This window comes from Phoxinus phoxinus (genome assembly GCF_949152265.1).
Source record: "Phoxinus phoxinus genome assembly, chromosome: 19".
Classification (NCBI taxonomy): Eukaryota; Metazoa; Chordata; class Actinopteri; order Cypriniformes; family Leuciscidae; genus Phoxinus; species Phoxinus phoxinus.
Genome location: NC_136894.1, coordinates 2628383 through 2650032, shown reverse-complemented (window position 1 = coordinate 2650032; position 21650 = coordinate 2628383). Strand labels below are relative to the sequence as shown.

Genomic DNA, 21650 nt, shown 5'->3' with positions numbered 1-21650 from the left:
GAAAGGGAGTGTGAGGATTGTCAGGTGTCGGGTCCACTAAATGGATGAACTGGAATTTATGATTAACTCAGCATACCCCCGGGGTGTCAAAAACAATATACTGTATATATATATATATATATGGATCTAGGCAATTTTCTGCTTGATTTCATTTCGCATCTTCTCAATTAGTCTGTGCAGCCTGTAGCTGCAGGAACAAACAGGCACCCAAGTGACATGAATGAAGTGATTTAGTCAAGAGCTAAAGGTTAGAGACCTGCTGAGAGCCAAGCGTCACGCATGTGTGTGTGTGAGAGTGTGTGTGTGTGTGAGAGATAAATATGGAGGAGTGGACACCTGCAGAAACACACTTCTCATACTGAGTGTGTTCTGGAGTGGATGAGATTGAGGGGGATGGTGGGTTTGGTAGGCCTGCGCAGTTGGTGGTCATGTTCTCTGAACACACGGACCCCCGGTGACGACGGCAGCTGTCCAGAAAACTGCAGGCACTCCTCAACACAAATCTGACACAGCTAGCAACTTACTTGAGCATCGCAGGATGATTTCTGTTATTTGTAGCAACACATTTACTCTTTCTCTCTTACAGCAGAGAGCACAGTTTTTGTTTAATATTTCATTTATGTAGCGTTCATTTTTGTCTATTTTACTATGATATTACGTGCATCTACTTTAATCGACAATTATTATTTTTTTGTTTAACAATAAATGTGCAAAATGTACCAGACCAAACGTTTAAGCGATTATGACCATCTTGTGAGATTTTAGTTTTTAACTGAACATGTACACGATTTAAAGTCCCCCTGTGGTGAAAATCAAGTTTTTAATGTTGTTTATATGTCTATGTGGTGTTTTAATTCAGTCCTCCTCAAAAACCAAAGACAGTCTCAAAAACACGTTTTTTTCTCAATCGCTGGTGTTTCTGACGTCACAAACTTGTAACCAATCAGATCAACGTGTGATCGTCCACCAGTGGATCTCTGAGCTGAGTGAGTGAGTGAGTGAGTGGAGGCGGGGCTCATTTGCATATTCATATAAACCGCATAAACTAAATGGGTGTAGTTAACTTACATTCAAGCTATTTAAGGCATGAAGACATTTTTTTCCAAGAAAAAAGTTTAAATATGTAATTTTGATGATTAAAGATGAGTTTTAAGGGATATTATTGACTACAGGGGGACTTTTACAACATAAAACATAACATGTATCCTCCATGGTTTTGTTTTATTATACATTTTTACATTAAACATAACAGATCTCTTCTTGTCACATATCATATAGATTGCACAAACTAACTGAGAATATGCTACATGAAATCAAAACATAAATTATATGTAAAATGATATACGAGAGATTAATGAAATGTAATTAATACTTATATACAGCAAATATACATTAAATTGATTAAAAGGGACAGTGACAGGAAAGAGTGTTACAAAATTTCAAATAAATGCTGTTCTTTTAGATTTTCTATTCATCAAATGATTCTGAAAAGATGTATCACAGTTTCCACAAAAATATTAAGCAGCTCAACTGTTTTCAATATTGATAATAAGACGATATGTCATTGCTGTTTAAAATTCAGCTTTGCTATCACAGGAATAAATTACATTTTAAAATATATCAAAACTGAAAACAGTTACTGTATTTTTAATCAAATATATGCAGCTTTGGTGACTTCAAAGCCATTAAAACAGCCAACATTCACACATTCAGACACACAACACACTGCATCTTTTTGCCTCGTCTTCTCTAGCATAAAAGATCTCATCAACAAACACTTTTTTGAGTGGTTTGAGTCTTCTTGTTCTTTTTAAAGGCAGTAACACACTTCTACTATTTGTTTTACCCTCTCTCTCTCTCTCTCTCTCTCTCTCTCTCTCTCTCTCTCTCTCTCTCTCTCTCTCTCTCTCTCTCTCTCTCTCTCTCTCTCTCTCTCCCTCTCTCTCTCTCTCTCTCTCTCTCTCTCTCTCTCTCTCTCTCTCTCTCTCTCTCTCTCTTTCCCACTCTTCTGTGATACTAAGAGCAATAACACTGATGCAGTGTATACAGCTGTTGTCCATCCCAGCTGTTGTTCCCGTCCCTGCGTCTCAGTGTTCCTGAACTGTTCTTACACACCGGCGACAACGACTTATGGACAAGCTGGCGATTTAAGAGCTCAGGGAAGCGGTCCAGAAACCTACATCAGTCCTCACGGTGACGTACATCTGCGCATGCTTGTGCCTTCCCTGACAGCTCAATTACGGCCTGCTAAATGAACGGCCTTGGCTCGGCTCTCTCGCCTCTAGCAAAGCAGCCAGAGAGAAATTATCTATAAAATTAAAGGGCAGGATGAGCAAACAATTCATTACTTGGCCAACGATAACCTGTCACTTTTTATCCCACCTTCACAAAACAACGACTAGAACGCAAGACTGACATTTGTTTACAAGCGAAAAAAAAAGAAAGAAAAACAAAGGATACAGATTCATATCTGAATTTCCAATGTACACGCTGTATAGAAAGGCGAATTTAAGCAATGCCACAGAAGCCGTTGTGCAATTCTCTTTAAAAATAAATAAAAAATAAGTAGTTAATATTGACTAACTAACATTTTAGATACATTATTGCAGTTACACTGTCTATTTGTGGTCCGCCAACAAAGATTGACACTTTACTATCCCATGAGACACGGTCAGTGATGCTAGGTCACATAACAATGACAACATTACGCATGTAGTATTCATTCATTCATTCATACAGCTGCAAAATAATTAATTATTCAAAAGAACCTACTCAAAAAGTATGCAATTTTTGGTGAAGACAGTTCTTCTCCTGTTAATAAACGATTCACTTTAGCAATTCATTTATAATAAAAAAACGCCACATGTCGCCACCTACTGGCGTAACTATATAACCTACAGAAACAAGTCACGATCCACACCACGCCGTTGAATCCTATATGCCGCAAAGTCACAGAAATTCAAGAACCGGATAAACTGTTGTATAAAGTTTTACTTTGTTTTTTATTCAAAATTAATTTGACCTTCTTTTGCTTCCTCTTTGGTTTAAAAGTACATTAGCCTGACTGCCTGCTGTGATTCTTACATTATCGGATCATTTAATCAAGAACATTGCTGGCGCTTTCCAACAGGGGTTTGGCATTCGGATAAGCTTTTAGTTCTAAGTATCAAGATAACTGCCCATATCACCCAAATAAAATATCCTCTTTTATGCATCCCTTGTATATTCAGCCCTATTTGCGGTTTCACACTTCCTGACACTGAAGCCGACCTCTACAGGGAAAATGGGCCAAGTCAGCAGCAAGCATAAAGATTAGGAGACTCCAAGACATCGGAACAGGCTGAACAAAAAACAATTGCCACCCAGAATGATCAATTACATCATTAAACCTCGAACACGGTCATTTTCCTGCTTTCCGCGGCCACAAAACATCCAAACACGCATTAATAGTCCATCTTAGAAACAACATCGCCTATTTTAAAGCTACTCGTCCTTCTACATCAAGACCAATTGCCTTGTCTTATTTCAAAAGTCAAGGATTACTAAACATCATTCGCAAGCAATTGACTTAGCAAGGGCCACCTGTGCCCAGTCAATTCTCTGGCTTTTTCGATCCGCTAATAAACAAGCATAAAAATGAACTGCTAAAGTAGTTTCACTTGGGGTCGCACTGTCTGGGTTCTGCTCAAGGAGGTCTATAATACCTGCAGAGTATTTTAGCATTCACTTTCATATCAATGGCAGTTGCTTGGCTAGTGCAGGGCTTTCTGGCAGAGCTTTTTGCTCATAGGTACTCTCTGTTCCAGACAGAAGTGTTGGAGCCAATAGCCTGAGCCACAAATCCCAATGTGCTCTGGAACTGGAGAAAAATGGCACCACAAGAACATGCAAACCCTTTCATTAGCGGCTGTCCACAGCTGTGACAGTGAACAATACAAACCCATGCACGTGTTTTAAGAGCAATTGGTCACTGGGGGAAAAAAAGAAGCTATTACATAGGCGGGGAACAAAGTAAAGTGACCATACGACAGCTTAATATCGCCCTTATTATCCAGTTTATGCTTTAATTTAAAGACATGCACCGTAAACTAAAATATGATGTCAATAAAAGTCATTTATGATTGTTGTGGTTTAAAATAATTATAATTTTACATGCATAGTAAATCTGTAGCTCAACAAAACAAAGTGAAAACAATGCAGGCAAATACATGATAATATTCATAAAAGGAAATTATGTAAATCACACTGCATGGAAACACATCGTTTGTGCTAATAGCGCCACAGTTTTACAACGTTCCCACCCCTGTGCGACTGGGATTTTTGTCACTTCTGCTGTTAAAAGGCCATGCAAGCTGCTAACTAACAGACAGGAGACTACAGTGATAGAATAATTTAAATAAACACTAAAAACTGAGACGAGGATCAATTTAATGCTATAGCTAAATTAATGAATGACTGTTGAGCTTGCTTAATTAATGACAAGTGTTCAAAATAAGCAAGTAATGGAAATAAAAAAGCGATCTCTAAATGCATGATGAAAGTGTCACTCCACTTGATTTTGAGCTATAATTAAAGTATGATGGAGACAGTCCAGTTCCTGTTTGTTTGCCCAGGGCAGCCGACTGACACTATGAGCATTAGGGCTGTGAAAAGCTACAGTAAGTCACTGCCGGCATGCAAATTCTGCTCTGAATTTTAGTAGTTGCCATGGCAATACTATCAGATCCAGTGTAAAAAAGAAAGAAAAAGTTGATTAGTAAGCTTGTCACCACACAACTGCAAACACTCCTGAAATTAATTAACATTACTCCTTCTAACCTACCCCTTCTAGCTATAATTAATCCCACTAAGTATTCAGACCAAACGTCTCTTCTCGATGGCTGACCCAAATTCATAATGCTGAAAGAAGAGAAGGCTTGACAAGACTGTGCAGGTTTAATCTTAAAGGTATAGTTCACCCAAAAATCATTTACTCGACTTCTTTTCAAACCGATATGGATAATCTCGTACGGCGTATGCTCACTCATTGAATACAGTATCGAGCATTCAGTTTCTGACGTACTCCTCACACGTGAGTCTGCTGATAACAGGACAGATGGAAGAGAAAGGAGATGTGTTCTGTTTAAACTGCTCGTGTGCATCACTGTACAGGCTTCAGAAGAGTCAATAACAAGTGTATGGTTTATTTTTAATGCCATCTTGGCATTATTTAATGACATTAATGACATTATATATATTTTTTCCGGAGCATTTGACTTGCAGATTGTTTCGTAAATGTGGTCCAGTGCAAAGAAGAGTTCACAAATACACTTTTATTGAAAGATGAAGTAGCCACTGTAAACCCTAGCGCTCAAAATAATTAATTGGTACACTTAAATGAAACAAATTATTTCAATCAAATTAACTTTTACGAGTATTTAGAACTTTCTTTTGAGTTTGCAAAACTGATATATTTTAAGAAATCTGAATTGTTTAGTTGTTTTGAGTTTTATGAACTTGTTTCTTTTAATTTTGGCAAACTTAAGTTTAACTGAAACCGGGCTGGGATTTCTATTTCCCAGCATGCTTTACCACGAAACTCGAAAGGGAGATAAAAAGTATTATATAACGTATTTTGTCCAGAATTAATGTTAAGAGGTAGATTTAGTAGCATTTCATGTTTTGCTATACTAATTTAGAAGAGTTTTAGCCAAGTTTACACTACAAAAAATATTTAAGTTGAGATTACATGAACATTTTAAGTTACATGTATGTATTAGCTTAGTCTAATATTGTCAGATTATAAAATAAAAATCTGCCAGGTCTGCTTAATTAAACTTAGAATTTCTTAACTTAATTTTTTTTGTTTTAGTTTTGCTAACTTATTCATGGGTTACAGAGAACTCTATTCGATCTAAGACCAGCGGCATCACAAACTGTAAGTAAACAATCTATGAAAATGCATTGTTTTATTATTTTATTTTATTTTATATATATATATATATATATATATATATATATATATATATATATATATATATATATATAATGTTTTCAAAACACTAGTGAGTGGGCATTGATACGTTCCCCCATCACAATGACGTTAGCCAATCAGAACATTGACAACTGACAAGCCGTAAAGCAGCTGAAGCCTGAAAATAGTATTTTTTCCGCATATATATATTTTTAAAAAAATTCAAAAAACCTCAAGGAACACATTCAAGTAATAAAATATCCCTGTCACGACCCCTTTATTCTGGAGAACTTTGAGTTCACCAAAGTTCGTTTTAATAGAATCAAACCTGCCAAGTGTGAACACACCCATAACATTAATCTGATTTAGACTTATTGAATTTGAACAGCAACATATGCAGATGTTCAGCGTGGTAAGCAAGTGACAGACTCACCTCTACAGGCAGGTCTATGATCAGTCCATGCCGCGAACACCTCCGCCACTCTCTGACACGTGATGCTCTTGGATCCCTGAAGAACGTGATCTTCATCACAGGTGAACTGGGCTGTCGAACCGATACTGTGGGGACGCACATGACAAACAGAATGACAAACAAATCAGATCCAACACAAATCCTTTAGCATGACTCAATGAACAGGGTGAAATATGCACATGAAAATAAGGCATTGAGAGCTTAAAGTCGGGTTATATATAACGTTGTGTATCAGTCATTCAGCCAAGATGGCACGGAAAAATATTGTGCATCTTTTCAAAAAGAAAAAAGAAAAATTACATTTCAAATGAAATATGCCGTATACTCTCAGCTCTATGCAAGCACAAAACATACAAACGCAAAGTTAGAGAGGAAATATAGTGCAACATGCACAAGAGAGGGATAAATAAATGAAAACATATCAAAAGAGCGTCTTATCCTTTCTATCAATACTGCCTTGATACCCCATAAAACTTTATAGCTTTCTCCATTTCTTCAATGCTTCCTTCAATCTGGGGTTGGACAGATCTCAACAAATCCACTCTGCAAACTCCGACTCTGACCTTACATGTACTTTCATTTGAGGAAACCACAAACAGTTGTTGCACATAAAAACCTCTTCTTCCAAACATGAAACGCTTTTGGCAGCATTCGCTGGGGTTTTCTGCAATCCTAAAGCCATGTTACACAAAAACCTGGAATAACGTCAGCGCCGCAATTTGAATCGGCTAGCCCTAATTAGTGTCTCCATTCACATATTGTCAGCTTCCCTGTGGAGCTGGTATTAGCTTGACATTGGGAACGTCTTGCAAGGGTCTGGACTGGAGAACATGATTTATATGCTCCGGGAGTGCTAAACAGAGGACACTACTGTAAAGATATTCAGATGCTACAATATTAATGACAGGCCTCAGTGTAGAAGCGCTGTATCCATACAGTTTTCGTCTCTCCTTGGAAAATGTTATATGTGAGGGCTGACTGTGCATTATCCCAGTTATTATACAACTACTCATCCAATAAATAAATATGTGGATATGAAAAAATTATTAGAGTTGAAATTATCTATATATAACCTTAAAGCCATTACAATGTATAAAAAAAAATATCTGCAAAGCAACAAGACGAACACTGCAGCAATATTACACTAATGTGTTACCATGTAAATATTAAAGCCCTGATATACTCACCGCAAAGTTTTTTTCTATACTTTGCTTAGGGGTATAAAGACGTTTGAAATATGTGAGCAACGGTATAATGTTAGCGAACATACCGACGCCGTTTAGATGAAGATGTAAATATGTGCTGCGCATTTTCCTTTCAATAACAAGATAAACGTTTAACGAAAATGACAGTGCTGAGAAAATAACAGTTCAGAAAGCATCTGACCATAGCGATGTGGAAATATTTACATTAACTCTGCAATTCAAGTCAAGTCACGTTTATTTATACAGCACTTTATACAATAGATTGCTTTAAAGCAAGCCGCTTTAGAGTATTAAACATAAAAAACAGTGTCAGTGTCTCGATCAGAATTATGTCGTAATTTAAAGCGGCTCTCCATTGTGTTCATGATTTTACTTGTAGACGTTTGACCGCGACGGATTAGAGAAGAAACGACATGTTCAAAGAGGGCGGAGCCTCAGAGCCACACCTCCTTATTACATAATCACCAAGGACCAATGGTAGTTCGAAGCCGCTCACCAGCCAGAGTAAACTTTTCTGGAAAGTTCGCTTTGGCAAGCTGTTCTGAACTCCCGGACTTCGTTTTGGCCTGATTTTGATAAAAATTATGTTACACAAGTTTGAAGTATAGCGGGGCCGTTCGGAAACTTAAAAAAGCCGTGATTGATCCATCAGAATTTAATTATCAGCATCCAATGCTAGCAGTCTTGGTGGGGAATGTGGGAATAACCAGATACCTTCCAGCGAAGTCTTCATTGGGACACACAGTTCCTAAGAGTGATTACCTAAAGTCGCTGCCAATGCGCTTGCCATTTTCCGGTTCCCCCGGGTCTGGACAGGAGTTAGACGCCTGTTTGATCCCTCCTTCGTTTACTGCAATTTCAGAGCACAGTTAGGCATTAGACACATACATACGGATAAACTTCATGTTCGTCATGCAAGCCTCATGCAAACGGCTTCACAGAACGATTTGAAGAGGAGGTGGAGCTTACATGGGAACACAGACACAAACACACAACACACACACACACACACACACCCTCGAATCATCTAATTGATAACCGCTAACACATCCCCACTAATGTGTCTCAGTGCAGTTGTCGCTTTGTAAGAGTGTGACTACATCATTGAAAGTGGAGATACTGACTAAATCCCAGATCGTATTAGCAGCTTTTCATGTTAAATTGAGGGCACACTTTATTATCAGTAGTATTAATAGAGATTATAGTCGAACACTATGTCAGAAAAAAAAAAACGCTGACTCAAGGACATTGCGCAGTAACCCTTCTGCAACATATACACGTTTATTTAATTAATCAATGTTATTGATTTACGCTATTATAATTTCTTTGTTTTGCGTGATCTAATCTGAAAAAGACTGAGGTTTGAGTTGGTTGTTGGCATGGGCCATGTGACTACAGAAGTCTTTCTATCTGAGGTTGAGAGCACCATGTCACCTCTCATTTTCCAACCGAGTGAACCTGACTTCAAATGCAGCCCTTTACACGCACATACACACTTGTACTGTACGTCTACAGGGTGATAAAATTAATGCACAATTAATATTTCATTTAACCATGCAGTCAAAATATGCTGATTAGTCTCCACATAATGCAGAAATGCAGCATGCACACAAGCACAGCACGGTAAAATGAAAATGACTCCCACTGTATTGAAGACACTCACGTTTTATGCATCCAGGCCATATTAAAGAAGCTCAAATGACTTTCCAGTGCAAATGCACTTCATTTGTTTCCGTACCAGTCTTAGTAGCAGTACATATCGTTATTTTCTTAAGTGGATGTCTTTGCATTTGTTTAACTGTCCCGAAAACGTTTAATTCCTAAGACAATCTAATGAGGAATGGTGGCTTCCTCTAATTTCTGTTTACTGACTCAGACTTGTAAGCACATGCTGGATGTTAAATCCCTTTAAATGAGGCTCAAGATGTCTCTCCAGAAACGGCTTGTGATTGAATGATGAGGAGGACTTGAATGAAGGATGCCTACAGTGAGGAACTTATTCACACACGCTTTTCTCGTTGTTTTAACGGCAATTTACTAGATTATGCAAATTATGAAACAATTTCAATGACCTAATTTAAATACTCATGACAGTGCTATTTTTTTTCTTTTTTTTTCCGAAATATTGCATGCTTAAGTGCTGCAATTGTTTAGTGAATTCATCCTACAGGTTAAAGGTAATGAAACGCACAAGATACAAGTGGAAAGATGAGACAATGTAACATTATGAGATTTAAACATGAGCATTGAGTGATTCTGAGGAAAAGAACAAGAAAAACAAACGAGGAAAAACAATATCTTGCAAATTATAAATGGAAGAAAAACTGATTGTTCTTTATTCATCCAAACAACTTGGGAATTAGTCTCATTTAAAGAGGCAATTCACGTCAGAGCTGTCAGAACATCATGAAACGTCTATGTACATTCCTGCGAAGGTTGTCGGTTACCACAACCTGCTTTTCTTCCGAAGATCCATTTTCATGCTTTTTTACAGATTCAATCTGGCTTCTTCATTAACTATTAAAGGGTCTGGAAAGGTGCAATGGGAAAATGGAGCATATGCAAATGTCAAACCAATACAAAGGTTGATTTCCTCAAAGCACGGGTGAAACTGTGACTAACATCAAAAGCTACAGCTTTTCAAAATGTGATTTTCCTGTATTTTGCAGAGCTTTGAACATTGAGATACTCAGCCCACTCTGTGATTAAGTTAATTAGCATTAATATCCGTGCCATTAATCCAAGCTTACTACTTCAAAGCAACTCCCACTTTACCTGGCAATTGACATGCAAAGTCCATGGACTTTTACCAAGATTTTAAGATAATATGTAAATAAATGTAATATATAAAAAGATTATGGTATAGCGTGTCAAACTACGGGACTTCCCAAAAGTATTTCATGTTAACTACCTCACTTTTGTGTACGTCTATAAAGTCTAACAATTCATTGTAAAATATTACATACACAATGTCTACATGGCATGATTTATCCATTATGCTTTCACGCGGTCCCTGTAATATTCAGCGGCCTTGCCTTAAAAATGGGTTATTTACCAGATCAGGGAAAACATCTCGACTTGCCAGAGTTTAACTTGAATGGAAATCTCCAGGATGTGATAAATGTGGACTCACATCGGTGGAGACAACAGCAAATAACAAAAACTACACACTCCAAAAAATGTTGGGTTGTTTTAACCCAATTTTGGGTCAAATATGGACAAACCCAGCCATTGGGTTACATTTTTAAATTGCATTTTTGATCCAACGTTTGGGGTTGTCCATATTTAACCCAAAATTGGGTTAAAACAACCCAGCATTTTTTAGAGTGCACATGAAGAAATGAACAGGGTGTGAGTTATGACACAAAACAGAAGTTTCTGATGAATGTCTGTGATATGTGAGATCTGGTGAATATACGTATAATCACTCTATATCTATCTATCCTTTCATGCATTTCCTCATTCACTCCACTCAACTCAACAAACAAACACACAAATCAACCCTGAACATCCAGGAAAAAAAGTTTGCATGTTTGATTCAAAACAATCCTACAACATTCAGAAACATCATTGCGTGTAGGAGTAGTGTGGATATGTTAAAAAAAGCATTGTTGTATCTGCACACGTGTGCGGTGTGTATTTGCAGACATGCGTGGGATTTAGGTTACAGATTTAGGTGCTTGTGAAGCTAGCAAACACTGTGATGCTTTGAGCCCTACAAGTGCACTGGATGGTGCTCGGCTTGTGTAGAAAAATGACACAAAATTAGATTTTCCCTCTTATTCTGAAAGAACAATTACATTAAAGGCTGTAGCGTGTTGTTGAATCCCAGTCAGTTGAGTTGACAGTGCATATCATCTCTGTCGGGTGAAAACCTTGTATCTCTATATTGTGTCTTTTTCATTTATTTTTCATAAATCATTACTATTGGACAGCTTTACGTCTGTCTGTGGGTTTTGCAAATATTTAACCAATGAAAACTCCATTGTAACTCAATTTGATCCTCAAAAAACTCACAAATAATGGGCTTGATTTTGGTACAATGTTAATAATGTAATGACACATGCAAGTGTCTGACCATAATATAAAGCCAGACCAGCAATACTGATAAAAAGTGCAGTGTTTTTTTCCCACGGTTTTGGACATAAGACGTTTCTGCCCGACAGCGACGTATTTTTACCCTAAAAACAAATCATATAGTTGAACATATTAAAGTTCAGTTCATGCCGCAAGTAATACAATTTACAAAAACAATACATGGATGAGCATTACCATATATGGACATTACATGTGTGTGTACATATATAACTCAGACCCTAAATGTAACTGTAATGCCTTCAAAATTTCTAGAAAAATAATAAAGACAATATTTAGATATTTGGTTGAAGAAAAAGTAGATCCGCACAACATTTTAGTACATTAGTCAACTTTTGGGGATAGTTTATAGTAATTTTGTCTACAAAAGTGTTGTGCGCATTTGTAGTGAGGCATTCAGTGACACAGGTCTTTTGACGGGTGGACTGATATCTTGACCCTATGCCTTTTGGAAAAAGCTTGATCAAATTCAGGCCTGCTTTTGAGCCTGTGTTGATAAAAAAAAACACTTAAAATGTGTTTAAATGGTTAAAATGGCCAAAACGACAGACTCTGAAGTCTTTGTAGCCAGATAATTCGCTCTCATCTCCCTCGTAAAAACGCCTCGTGATTTTCTTTTTTTATTTCAATCTCAATTAGTCATGATTTTTGCAGGACCATTTATTCTTCTGATTGAATCTGTGACCAGTTTCAGTCTGATGTAATTCCTCTACCTTCAGTGATGAAATTTGTTGAAACCTCTTCAGCTTTAACTGAACATAATGAACTCTCTAAGAACTGAAAAGGGCTAAAAGGAAAAGTGCATTTAAATATCTGCTTTAGAAATATATATTGTTATATTGTAGTTTAGTCGACCTGTGGGATTAAAGGCTCTCAGTCAGAAGGAAAATAATGATAAAAAAGCCTTTTTTCTTTTCTTTGTACAATTACAGTATTTAGAAAACATCTTAACTTAAGATTAAATACACTGATGCTGAGCTACTGATGAATATAACTCAAAATAGTGACGCTACTAACTTAACTAGTTACTACCCAACCAGGTTTATTATCCTTAACCAAAACTAAAACTATTAAAAATATTTAGGTTAATTTAAAAATAAATAAAATAAAATAAATAAAAACTCATTGTCAAATATGGACGAACCCAAGCGTTGGGTTAAAAAATGTAACCCAACGGCTGGGTTTGTCCATATTTGACCCAAATTTGGGTTGAAACAACCCAGCATTTTTTAGAGTGTAGTTGAAAAACTTTAAACAAATATTTGAAACTGAAAAAATACAAAAATTGAAAAAAAGACTAAATTACTAAAGATGAAACACAAATTAAATTAAAAACTTAATATATAATTCAAAATATAAATAAAACTATACATAAATAAGAAATATTTCCCCTAATATTTCATACATCAAAACACAGTCGGTTGATGACTGCATCATTCTGTTGAAGAAAACGATAGGACCCAACTGTCCGTGTGAAAATAAATAACTAAATCAAGACGTGTTGAGGTCAGGGGACTGTCTCGGCGTTTAACTCGCTGTTCTCTTCTAATGGGCTCTGAGCTGAAGCATCATGTTGCAGTTTTCACCATCCATCAGCCTGGGAGAATTTAGGCCTTTCTGCTGGAAGTTTGGGGTTATTTTAGTGCACTCCTTTCCCAGGTCATCCTTTAGAATGATTCCTCTGCTATGTTTAGAAAAGTTGCCTTTTTTCTCACATTCAAGGCTAGTGGAGTATGAAACCCGCAGGGCTTTTAGAGCTCAATCAACAGTCAGAGAGGCAGAACTCTCTGTGAGACCTGTTATTCTCATTCCCTCAAACTTACCCTCTGCCTCGCTTTCTCTGCATCCCTCTAATTCACACAGACACACACACACAGATGATGAAACACTCCTTTGACACTGTATCTCACACATTCACCCGAACATTCATAGATTCAAAACACACACATCCACTCTGTGATAGGAAATGACTGGTATACAGAAACATCACATCCCTTACCTTGCACAAGAAAAAGTGTTTTTTGAATAATACTTATGTGCATATCGCATTTTATTTTTAATGAATTCATGTGGCCAATGCACAAACAAATCACAAATAAAACATAGCTTTATATAAATACTCAATGCTTCATGCCCTTTCTTGGACATCGCCAGCATGCGTCAGGAAATATGGGGCGTTCAGGTGAACACATACGCAGGGTGAGCAAGCACACAAGCATGCAGTCACATGCACACACTTACTCCATGATCAATGTGCATCCATGGTGTCATGCCAAATTATTGACAAAATTAGTTCCCATGTAGCCACAAAAAGTAATATACCAGCTGGTTTGACTGTAAAACATATATACCTGGTGCAAACAATCAACATGTTGAAACCAATTATACAAAAAAATTCTAGGTTGTTTCAACCCAATTTTGGGTCAAATATGGACAAACCCAAACGTTGGGTTAAAAATGTAATTGACCCAAAATTGGTTTCAATTATTATTATTTTTTTTACAGTGTATGGGCGTTCATAATTCATTACTTAAACGCTATAAAGATCAGCCTTAAGAGAAAGAACATTTACAAGGAATGAATGAATAGATAATATTATTTTACAAAAAAACCCTCTACTTTGCAGTTCTGGAGTATTACTGAAAATTGCAAGCTAATACTTAAAGGTGCAGTTTGTGATATTGACAGCTAGAAGTAGAAATGGGTTATAGAGAGTTGTGTCCCCCATCGTCCTCAGACTCGACACACCGAGGGTTGCCAGATTGAGGACATGACATTTGCAATTGACATTAAGTCACATGTTCACACCAAGGACGATAACTATAAAGATATAGTTCTAAAATTAATTCTAAATATATAATAATATCAGAGTCCACACCACAACTGTAATAATAACGGCACAGAGAACAATATCGTTGGAATCATTTTCAGAACAATTTTTTTATGAATGATAAAGACATCGACAGCCAATCAGAATCCACCCTGAATTTAAAGCGGCAGACGACAAAACTGCAGCTTATAATAAACAGAACGATATCGTGCGTTGATGTGGACGGTCATATAGTTATAATTTTTGGTGTGAACGGGCCTTTACACTGTAAGTTGATCTGTTGATTTATCTGCGTTTTTTTATCCAAGGCTTTTTAGGATCTCTGGCTTCCATGACTGCAATACGCTGTGAAATACTATTGGTTAAATTGGCAGTGGGCGGAGTCACACAGACCACAACAAAAACAAACATTCTGACAGGGAACTCACATTTCAAAGTAGAATAACTGGCTGGATTGTTTTTCTGAGAAACAAGTATGGAACTTGTAACCATGTTGCCTAAATCTCTGCAAACATGTTATGGTATTTTTATGCTTTAGTACAATAAAAAAATTTTTTTTACATAAAGCAGATTAAAAATATTTTACATATCTTTTTTAATTGACTTTAAATAAATATAAAATACAGTTAAGCTGAGCTGTTTATAGATTTAGAATGTGATTGTCATTGTTACAGTGTAATTATATATTTAAGTACTGAGTAATATTAATTAACTATGTACTTGCTATAGGGTTAGGGTAGGATTAAGGTTTGGTTGAGGCTTAGTTGCATGTAATTATGCATAATTTACTGTTATTACTATGGTAAGTATGGTATGGTAACATATGTAACAAGAACACTGTAAAATAAAGTGTTACCAAAAAAAGAAAACACTTCAACCATACTAATACTTTTTAGGCAAAAATATGTATAGTAATTTAAAGTTTAGTAATAAATGGCATATTTTAAGTAACAAATATTAGTTGATGTTTTGATTATGAGAAAGTTTATTTAAACCGGTGCAGTACATGTTGAGCAACTTACACACTGTAAACCCTAATGTTGTCATTAATGAAGAAATCAAGTTATCTTAACTTACCATTACGTAAAACACCATGTTTTGGCATCATAACTCAAACTGGTGTGTTTAATGAACTTATTTGGCAGTAAAATCTTTCTAATTCAATTTTAAGTGTTTCAATTTCCGTTACGCAGTGGCTCCGTAAAGTTGAAAGGAGTAACCTAGGAGAATGTTAAATTGGTAGGAAGACGTTAAAATATGTATACACTTTTGTGTGTGTTTTATTCCATACGTTTGAAACACTTTATAATCAAAGTAACTTGAAATTTCCCTACATAAAAGCCTAAAAGGTCAGCGATTGCTTAGTGTACTTAATTCTGTTAACTGCATGATGTCATGGAAAACCAATATTTATATAATATGAACACACTTTGTCCCACACAGAAATTTTACGCCTCAGGCTCATTTGGTTTCTAACACTATATTCTGAATGCAACAAGGCAAGTTGCATTAGCAATGAAGCAAGATGAGCTCTTCTCAGAAGCACATATTTAAAACATATTCCAAAAGCATTAGAGGGGAGTCACTTCTCTTGTCTCCACTTGATATGTAAGCAGTAAACCTGAAGTATAGAGTTCAGTTTAAGGTCATTTTAATAGGGATCTATGAACGACACAGTGCCAGAAGCACTTTAAACCATTATACACAGCTCTACAGTATATATATATAACAAAAGACCCTCAACCTGAAGATGTGTCTCACAATACGCCATAAATATAGAGTTTGTGTGCATGCGGGTATCTTTAGGTTTCAAATTCAAAGATAATCTGCACTGAAAGCAATTTTCAGCATTTGTTTTTTGCATTTTATTTGTCCGTCTCATGAGTTTGAGAATTGTTTTGCACATCTGAAAGCAGATTTTCACCAGAATGTTATCAACACTACATCTAAAGTCCCGAGTAAACTTGATTTTCCCGAGCACATTCGTGTTCGTACAGCTTTCAAAGTGAACTAAAACGCTGATGAGCGCCGATGGATAAGGAGCCCTTAAAGGTATATGGTGATGAAAAAAATATGAGATTGGAGGGAAAAAATTATTTATGCTTTTTTTGCGTTTTCTTGCAAAACTTTTGCATTCCCCTGAAAAAAAACTGTTCGCTCGCAAAACCTCTGACAAAAACTTTGAGTTCGATCACAAAACCTTTGCGTTCCCATTCAAAAATGTTGCGTTCCCTCAAGAAACTTTGTTCCCTTGCAAAACATTTGCGCTCCCCCGGCGGAAAACGTTGTGTTCGTTTACAAAACCTTTCCGTTCCCATGCAAAACTTTTGCGTTCGCTTAAAAAAAACCTTTGCGGTCCCCCGGGAAACTTTGCGTTCGCTCACAAAGAACTCAAAAGTTGTGCGAGCGAACGCAAAGTTTCAAGGGAACACATTTTTTTTTGCGAGAGAATAATTTTTCCTCCCATCTCATATTTTTTTCAATCACAAAACAAAACCGCTGGAGAAGAATATGCCGTTTTGTATTGCTCTTTACACACTCTTCTTTGACTGCACAGTAGTACATGACAACTGTGCACATCGCCATCTAGTGGACTCTTCTGTCTCAACATTCATCTTGCGCTGTTGTACGCGCATCGACCGCCGATGAAAATTACGCCATGGCCGAAGTACACTTAAGGCTTCAAATTCCCTCAATAGCTATAATAAGTAAAAGGCTAATGGAAGCATTAAAAGCTTCTTCTAACGGAAAATGCCCGACATTATGGAAGGGTTAATGCTCACAGTGCATTATTCCCAACAATATCCAAGTTACAAGAAAAATAATGAATAGCGGATATTTCCCGTGTTTGACAGCTGCAATCTAGTTTGATAACTTTCACAATGGGAACTAGATTAGAACCGCATGGTGCAAACATTGCTCACTGTGTTGTGTTGTTGACGGACAGAGAAACTGCTGGTTTGGAAATGGCAAGGGAGATTGGTCATGCAAGCAATATCAGCAGATAACGATCCACAAATAAAGCAATGAACAAAAAATGAACCGAAATCGAAAAACATGGCACTCACTGACAACACAAATACATTCAACGGAAAATAAGGAGAGCACAAGCAAACCAAACTAAATAAAAGAGTCGATTAAAACAAACATGACGCTGTTGAAGATCATTGCAGGTTTTTATATATTTGGTCAATTGGAGACATGCTGTTGTAGTTTATCTCGCTGCGGATCTTCGGCTCATTTGCTGGACTGTCTTTCAGAAAAAAGGATGGCATAACACAATCTTTCCTTCTCCATTTTACAAGGAAATGTTTTATTATGGGGGTTTGGAGAGGGCTTCAAAAAATATAAAATAAAAAAAATACAGATTTACTGTAAATGGCACTATAAAAACACATTTTAATGTTTATTTTCAGGGTTATATATATTTAAAATGACATTTTCCCCCTATTTTGTCATTTTATTTGTCGTAAGTACAATATAAAAAACAATCTAAAAACATTAAATGAAATGATTACGCATACACTATGTTTGTCTTCATAATATCATGCTTACTTGTCTTACACAGTGTAAATGAGTCTTTGTACATGACAACATATCTGCCTTTATATTTTATTTATTCCATACCATCATATACATATAATATAATGATATATTTAGAGGCATCAAAAAGTTTAGGGAATCATAAGAGCTTTTTATATCTACAGGACTGGCTCCATTTTAGCACAACTGTTTTAATAATTGAATGCATACTAAGCCGTCATTGAAATAAAACACCAATTTTGAATGTTACAGAGACATAGGAGTGCATGCTGGAATATTAAAGTGAAGAAACATGAATTTGAGTTTCATGTCGCTGTCTTGTTTAACCAAATTACGTAATTGTGCTTGAGTGAACTATGCTCATAAATGTCTGATGTCTGTTACATAACATACTTTTTGTATACTTATGTAAATCCATAATTTAAATAAATATAACCTCTTAGACCAAAGGGCTTCAGCTGCAAGCCATATATAAGTAAACCGAGGAGAAGCTGAACCTATGTTGATTTAAAAATGAAATTTACGACCATATCACGAGCCACAAGGTCACTCCCTCATTATGGGGTACAAATCACAATTTTACGGTAAACTGCCATTCATGCTTTTGAGGAAATAACTCTCAGTGGGGTGTTGAATTAAATCGCCTGGAAACTTGTGAGATTTTCGTGGGAACTGAAATTCATCTGTGATTCTGCCGATAAATGCTTATCAGCACGAGATGATCTTGCAATGATCTTACGGTCACTGTTTGCTGTAATCGACTCCAGACTAGTAACACAGATTTACCATAAAATAGTAACAAAGGGTAGACTCACAGATAGAAAACTTGTTGCTGTTGTCTTTGCCAGGGAATAATTTTACTCCTCTAGATTTGAAATCTACAGACCTTTTCACTAGTTAAAGGGGAATAAAGATGAAACAAAAAAACATGAAATCAGATTATAAATAAACTTGTCAGCATTGAAAAAATAAACCATCATCAAGCGCATGAGAGAGAAGAGCAGAAGAGTATAGCAGTGTCGACAATTTCCAAAGTGCTCTGCGAACAGAAAATATGGGCATGTGTTGAATAAAATGAAAAAGTGGGATTAATAAAGGAGTGGTGTGGGACAGGACTTCTGTTCAGTTGTCAACCTTGACAAGACTAATCCAGACAAGCATGTAGCCCAGTGTGTCAAAGGTCAAACAGAAGTCTTGTTGGGAATGTAAAACCTAATAATAATAATAATAATAACATCTAACACTCTGAATATTTGAAAACATTGTGGAAAATGCTTTCTGCATCTTTTTCCCTTTGTGAATGGTGCATGTCATTAAATCAGCGAACTAATAAATGCTTAATGAATGCAAAGCAACACAAACAATTCCTGGTCGTCACATTAGTTATGGGAACACGGACCTGAAAATGAACCCTGGTGATGTGATGTGACAGTGACTAAACTCAGGAACAGGGACCGAAATTAGAGCTTGCATAAATTATGCAGCCCGATCACACTATGCGTTTCTATAGCACACAGTGTGTTTATCGTGCAATTTATACGTGAAAATGAGTTTTTATGTGCATAGGATACGCATGGGTTGGTTAGGGTAGGTTTAGTAGTGGTGTGGGGTGTGTGTGTATTACAAGCAATAAAGTGCGTATCAAATGCACTCGAAAACTGCGTTTATATGCACGTAAAAACTAATTTTCACGTATAAATTGCAAGATAAACCCAATGCGTGCTATAGAGACGCATTTTCATGAGATCAGGCTGAATTATGTTATATTGGAATGATTTTCTGTCAGTAAATTCTTCTGTAAGTAATATTTTGAACACATGGAATTATAAGCAAAAGCAAAACTACACCCTAAAAAAATGCTGGGTTGTTTTAACCCAAATCTGGGTCAAATATGGACGAACCCAACCGTTTTTTTTAATTAAAAATTGTAACCCAACGGCTGGGTTTGTCTATATTTGACCCAAATTTGGGGTGAAACAGCCCAGCATTTTTTAGAGTGTATAAGCAATGTTACACTTTAAAACTGCATCTGGGATATTTTTGGCATTGGGATTTATGGATATTCATAGAAAACAACTGTGTTTCCCATAACAGAGCAGTACATTTTTTTGTCCTGAAGTGGAGACACAGAAAAAAGAGAACATATAGAGCTCTTAACTTTGTGTAAACCTGAGGTGTAGTCTTAGAGAGGCCATGCAAGTGCACTTCCTATAGAGATATATTGCATTTTTGTTGAAGAAGGGCCTAAATTTGAGAGTTCAGACAGCCTATGAATATGAATGAAATACGATGTTTGCCCACCCTTACATAATCTTAAACATCCACATGTTCTTATTCCTTAATGACAAAGAGTTGACAAGTACGAACACAGCAAACATTCAGATCTGTGTTCGGACCCAGAGAGAGTTGTCATGTACAGATATTAAACAGCTTCACAAACAGTGTTTTCAGCCACACAGAGTCAGTATTTCTGTCTTACAATAGTTGAAATGATCACAGAGGCACTGGGATATAAGTTTACAGTTGGGATATAAACAATAATGTCTATGGTAACGATACATAATAGAGTAAATCACCTTTTGAAAGTTACTTGGAGCTTCAAATAAAGATTGTATCAATTACATTGTTACACCAGTAGGTGGCGACAAGTAAAAAATTTAGTCATTGAATCATTCATGCAAGAGATTCGTTCAAAAAATGCTGATTCATCCAAACAAGTGAAGTCATTTATAGGTGAGTCATTGAAAAATTGAAATATTATTCATTAGTTGTCTTTTCAGAATTGTGATCTCTATTTAAAAAATAAATAAATAATTGTGATCCTCAATCTAACCAGAATCAGCTCTAGAGAGTATATCAAATTGTCAGTGCAAAAAGTCAAAGTAGCTGATGAAAACTATGTATTATAGCCACTCTGAAGCAAAACTGCACAGTTATTATACCGCCGATCCTGGCCCATTAACATCTCCTGGATTTAAAACGACCAATTTCTCTTGCTTCCTGAGATGTATCATCATTTCAAAGTACAAAGAACATTATAATTAAAGGAATGGTCTGGGTACAATGCGTTTTATAGACAGTATTTGAGGCATGATGCTGCCAGACAGAATATATAACAATATTTTTCTTTTTCTTTAAAAGTTCACAATCAAATCACAGTTGCAGCAATACCAGTATCCAGAAGAAATGCGTGCTGCAAGCTTGTATTATTATTCATTATTTTTAAGTTTAGGATTAATTACTAAATAAATAACCTGTTTATTATTTGAGCTATAAAGTTTAGGGTAAACCAAGTCTATAGTAAACCAATATTTTAGAGGTGGTAATACATGTAAATAGCAACTTTTTGGTATTCCTGCATATCAAATATGCATGCATATATAAGTCAACGAAGTAGATAGATTGAATACAACTTTACACAGATATGTTAGTTATTCAATCACACTATAGTCATATGCGAACATGTAGAATACACATTTTCAAAGAATATTAATGTATTCTTAATTTTTAGGGATTGAATTTATACTGAGTTATGTATGTAATCAGCAGCAT

The 21650-nt window shown here is 36.2% G+C and overlaps 1 protein-coding gene across 1 annotated transcript in view; it reads right to left on the bottom strand.

The window, feature by feature from the left end:
* Positions 1-21650, bottom strand: part of csmd3b (CUB and Sushi multiple domains 3b) — a 393297-nt gene that overhangs the window by 196961 nt on the left and 174686 nt on the right. The window contains exons 7-9 of the mRNA XM_079590749.1: positions 18914-18991; positions 8393-8480; positions 6387-6511 (exon numbers count right to left, since the gene is read on the bottom strand). Coding sequence (XP_079446875.1) covers positions 6387-6511; positions 8393-8480; positions 18914-18991 — 291 coding nt within the window. The remainder of the gene's footprint in view (positions 1-6386; positions 6512-8392; positions 8481-18913; positions 18992-21650) is intronic.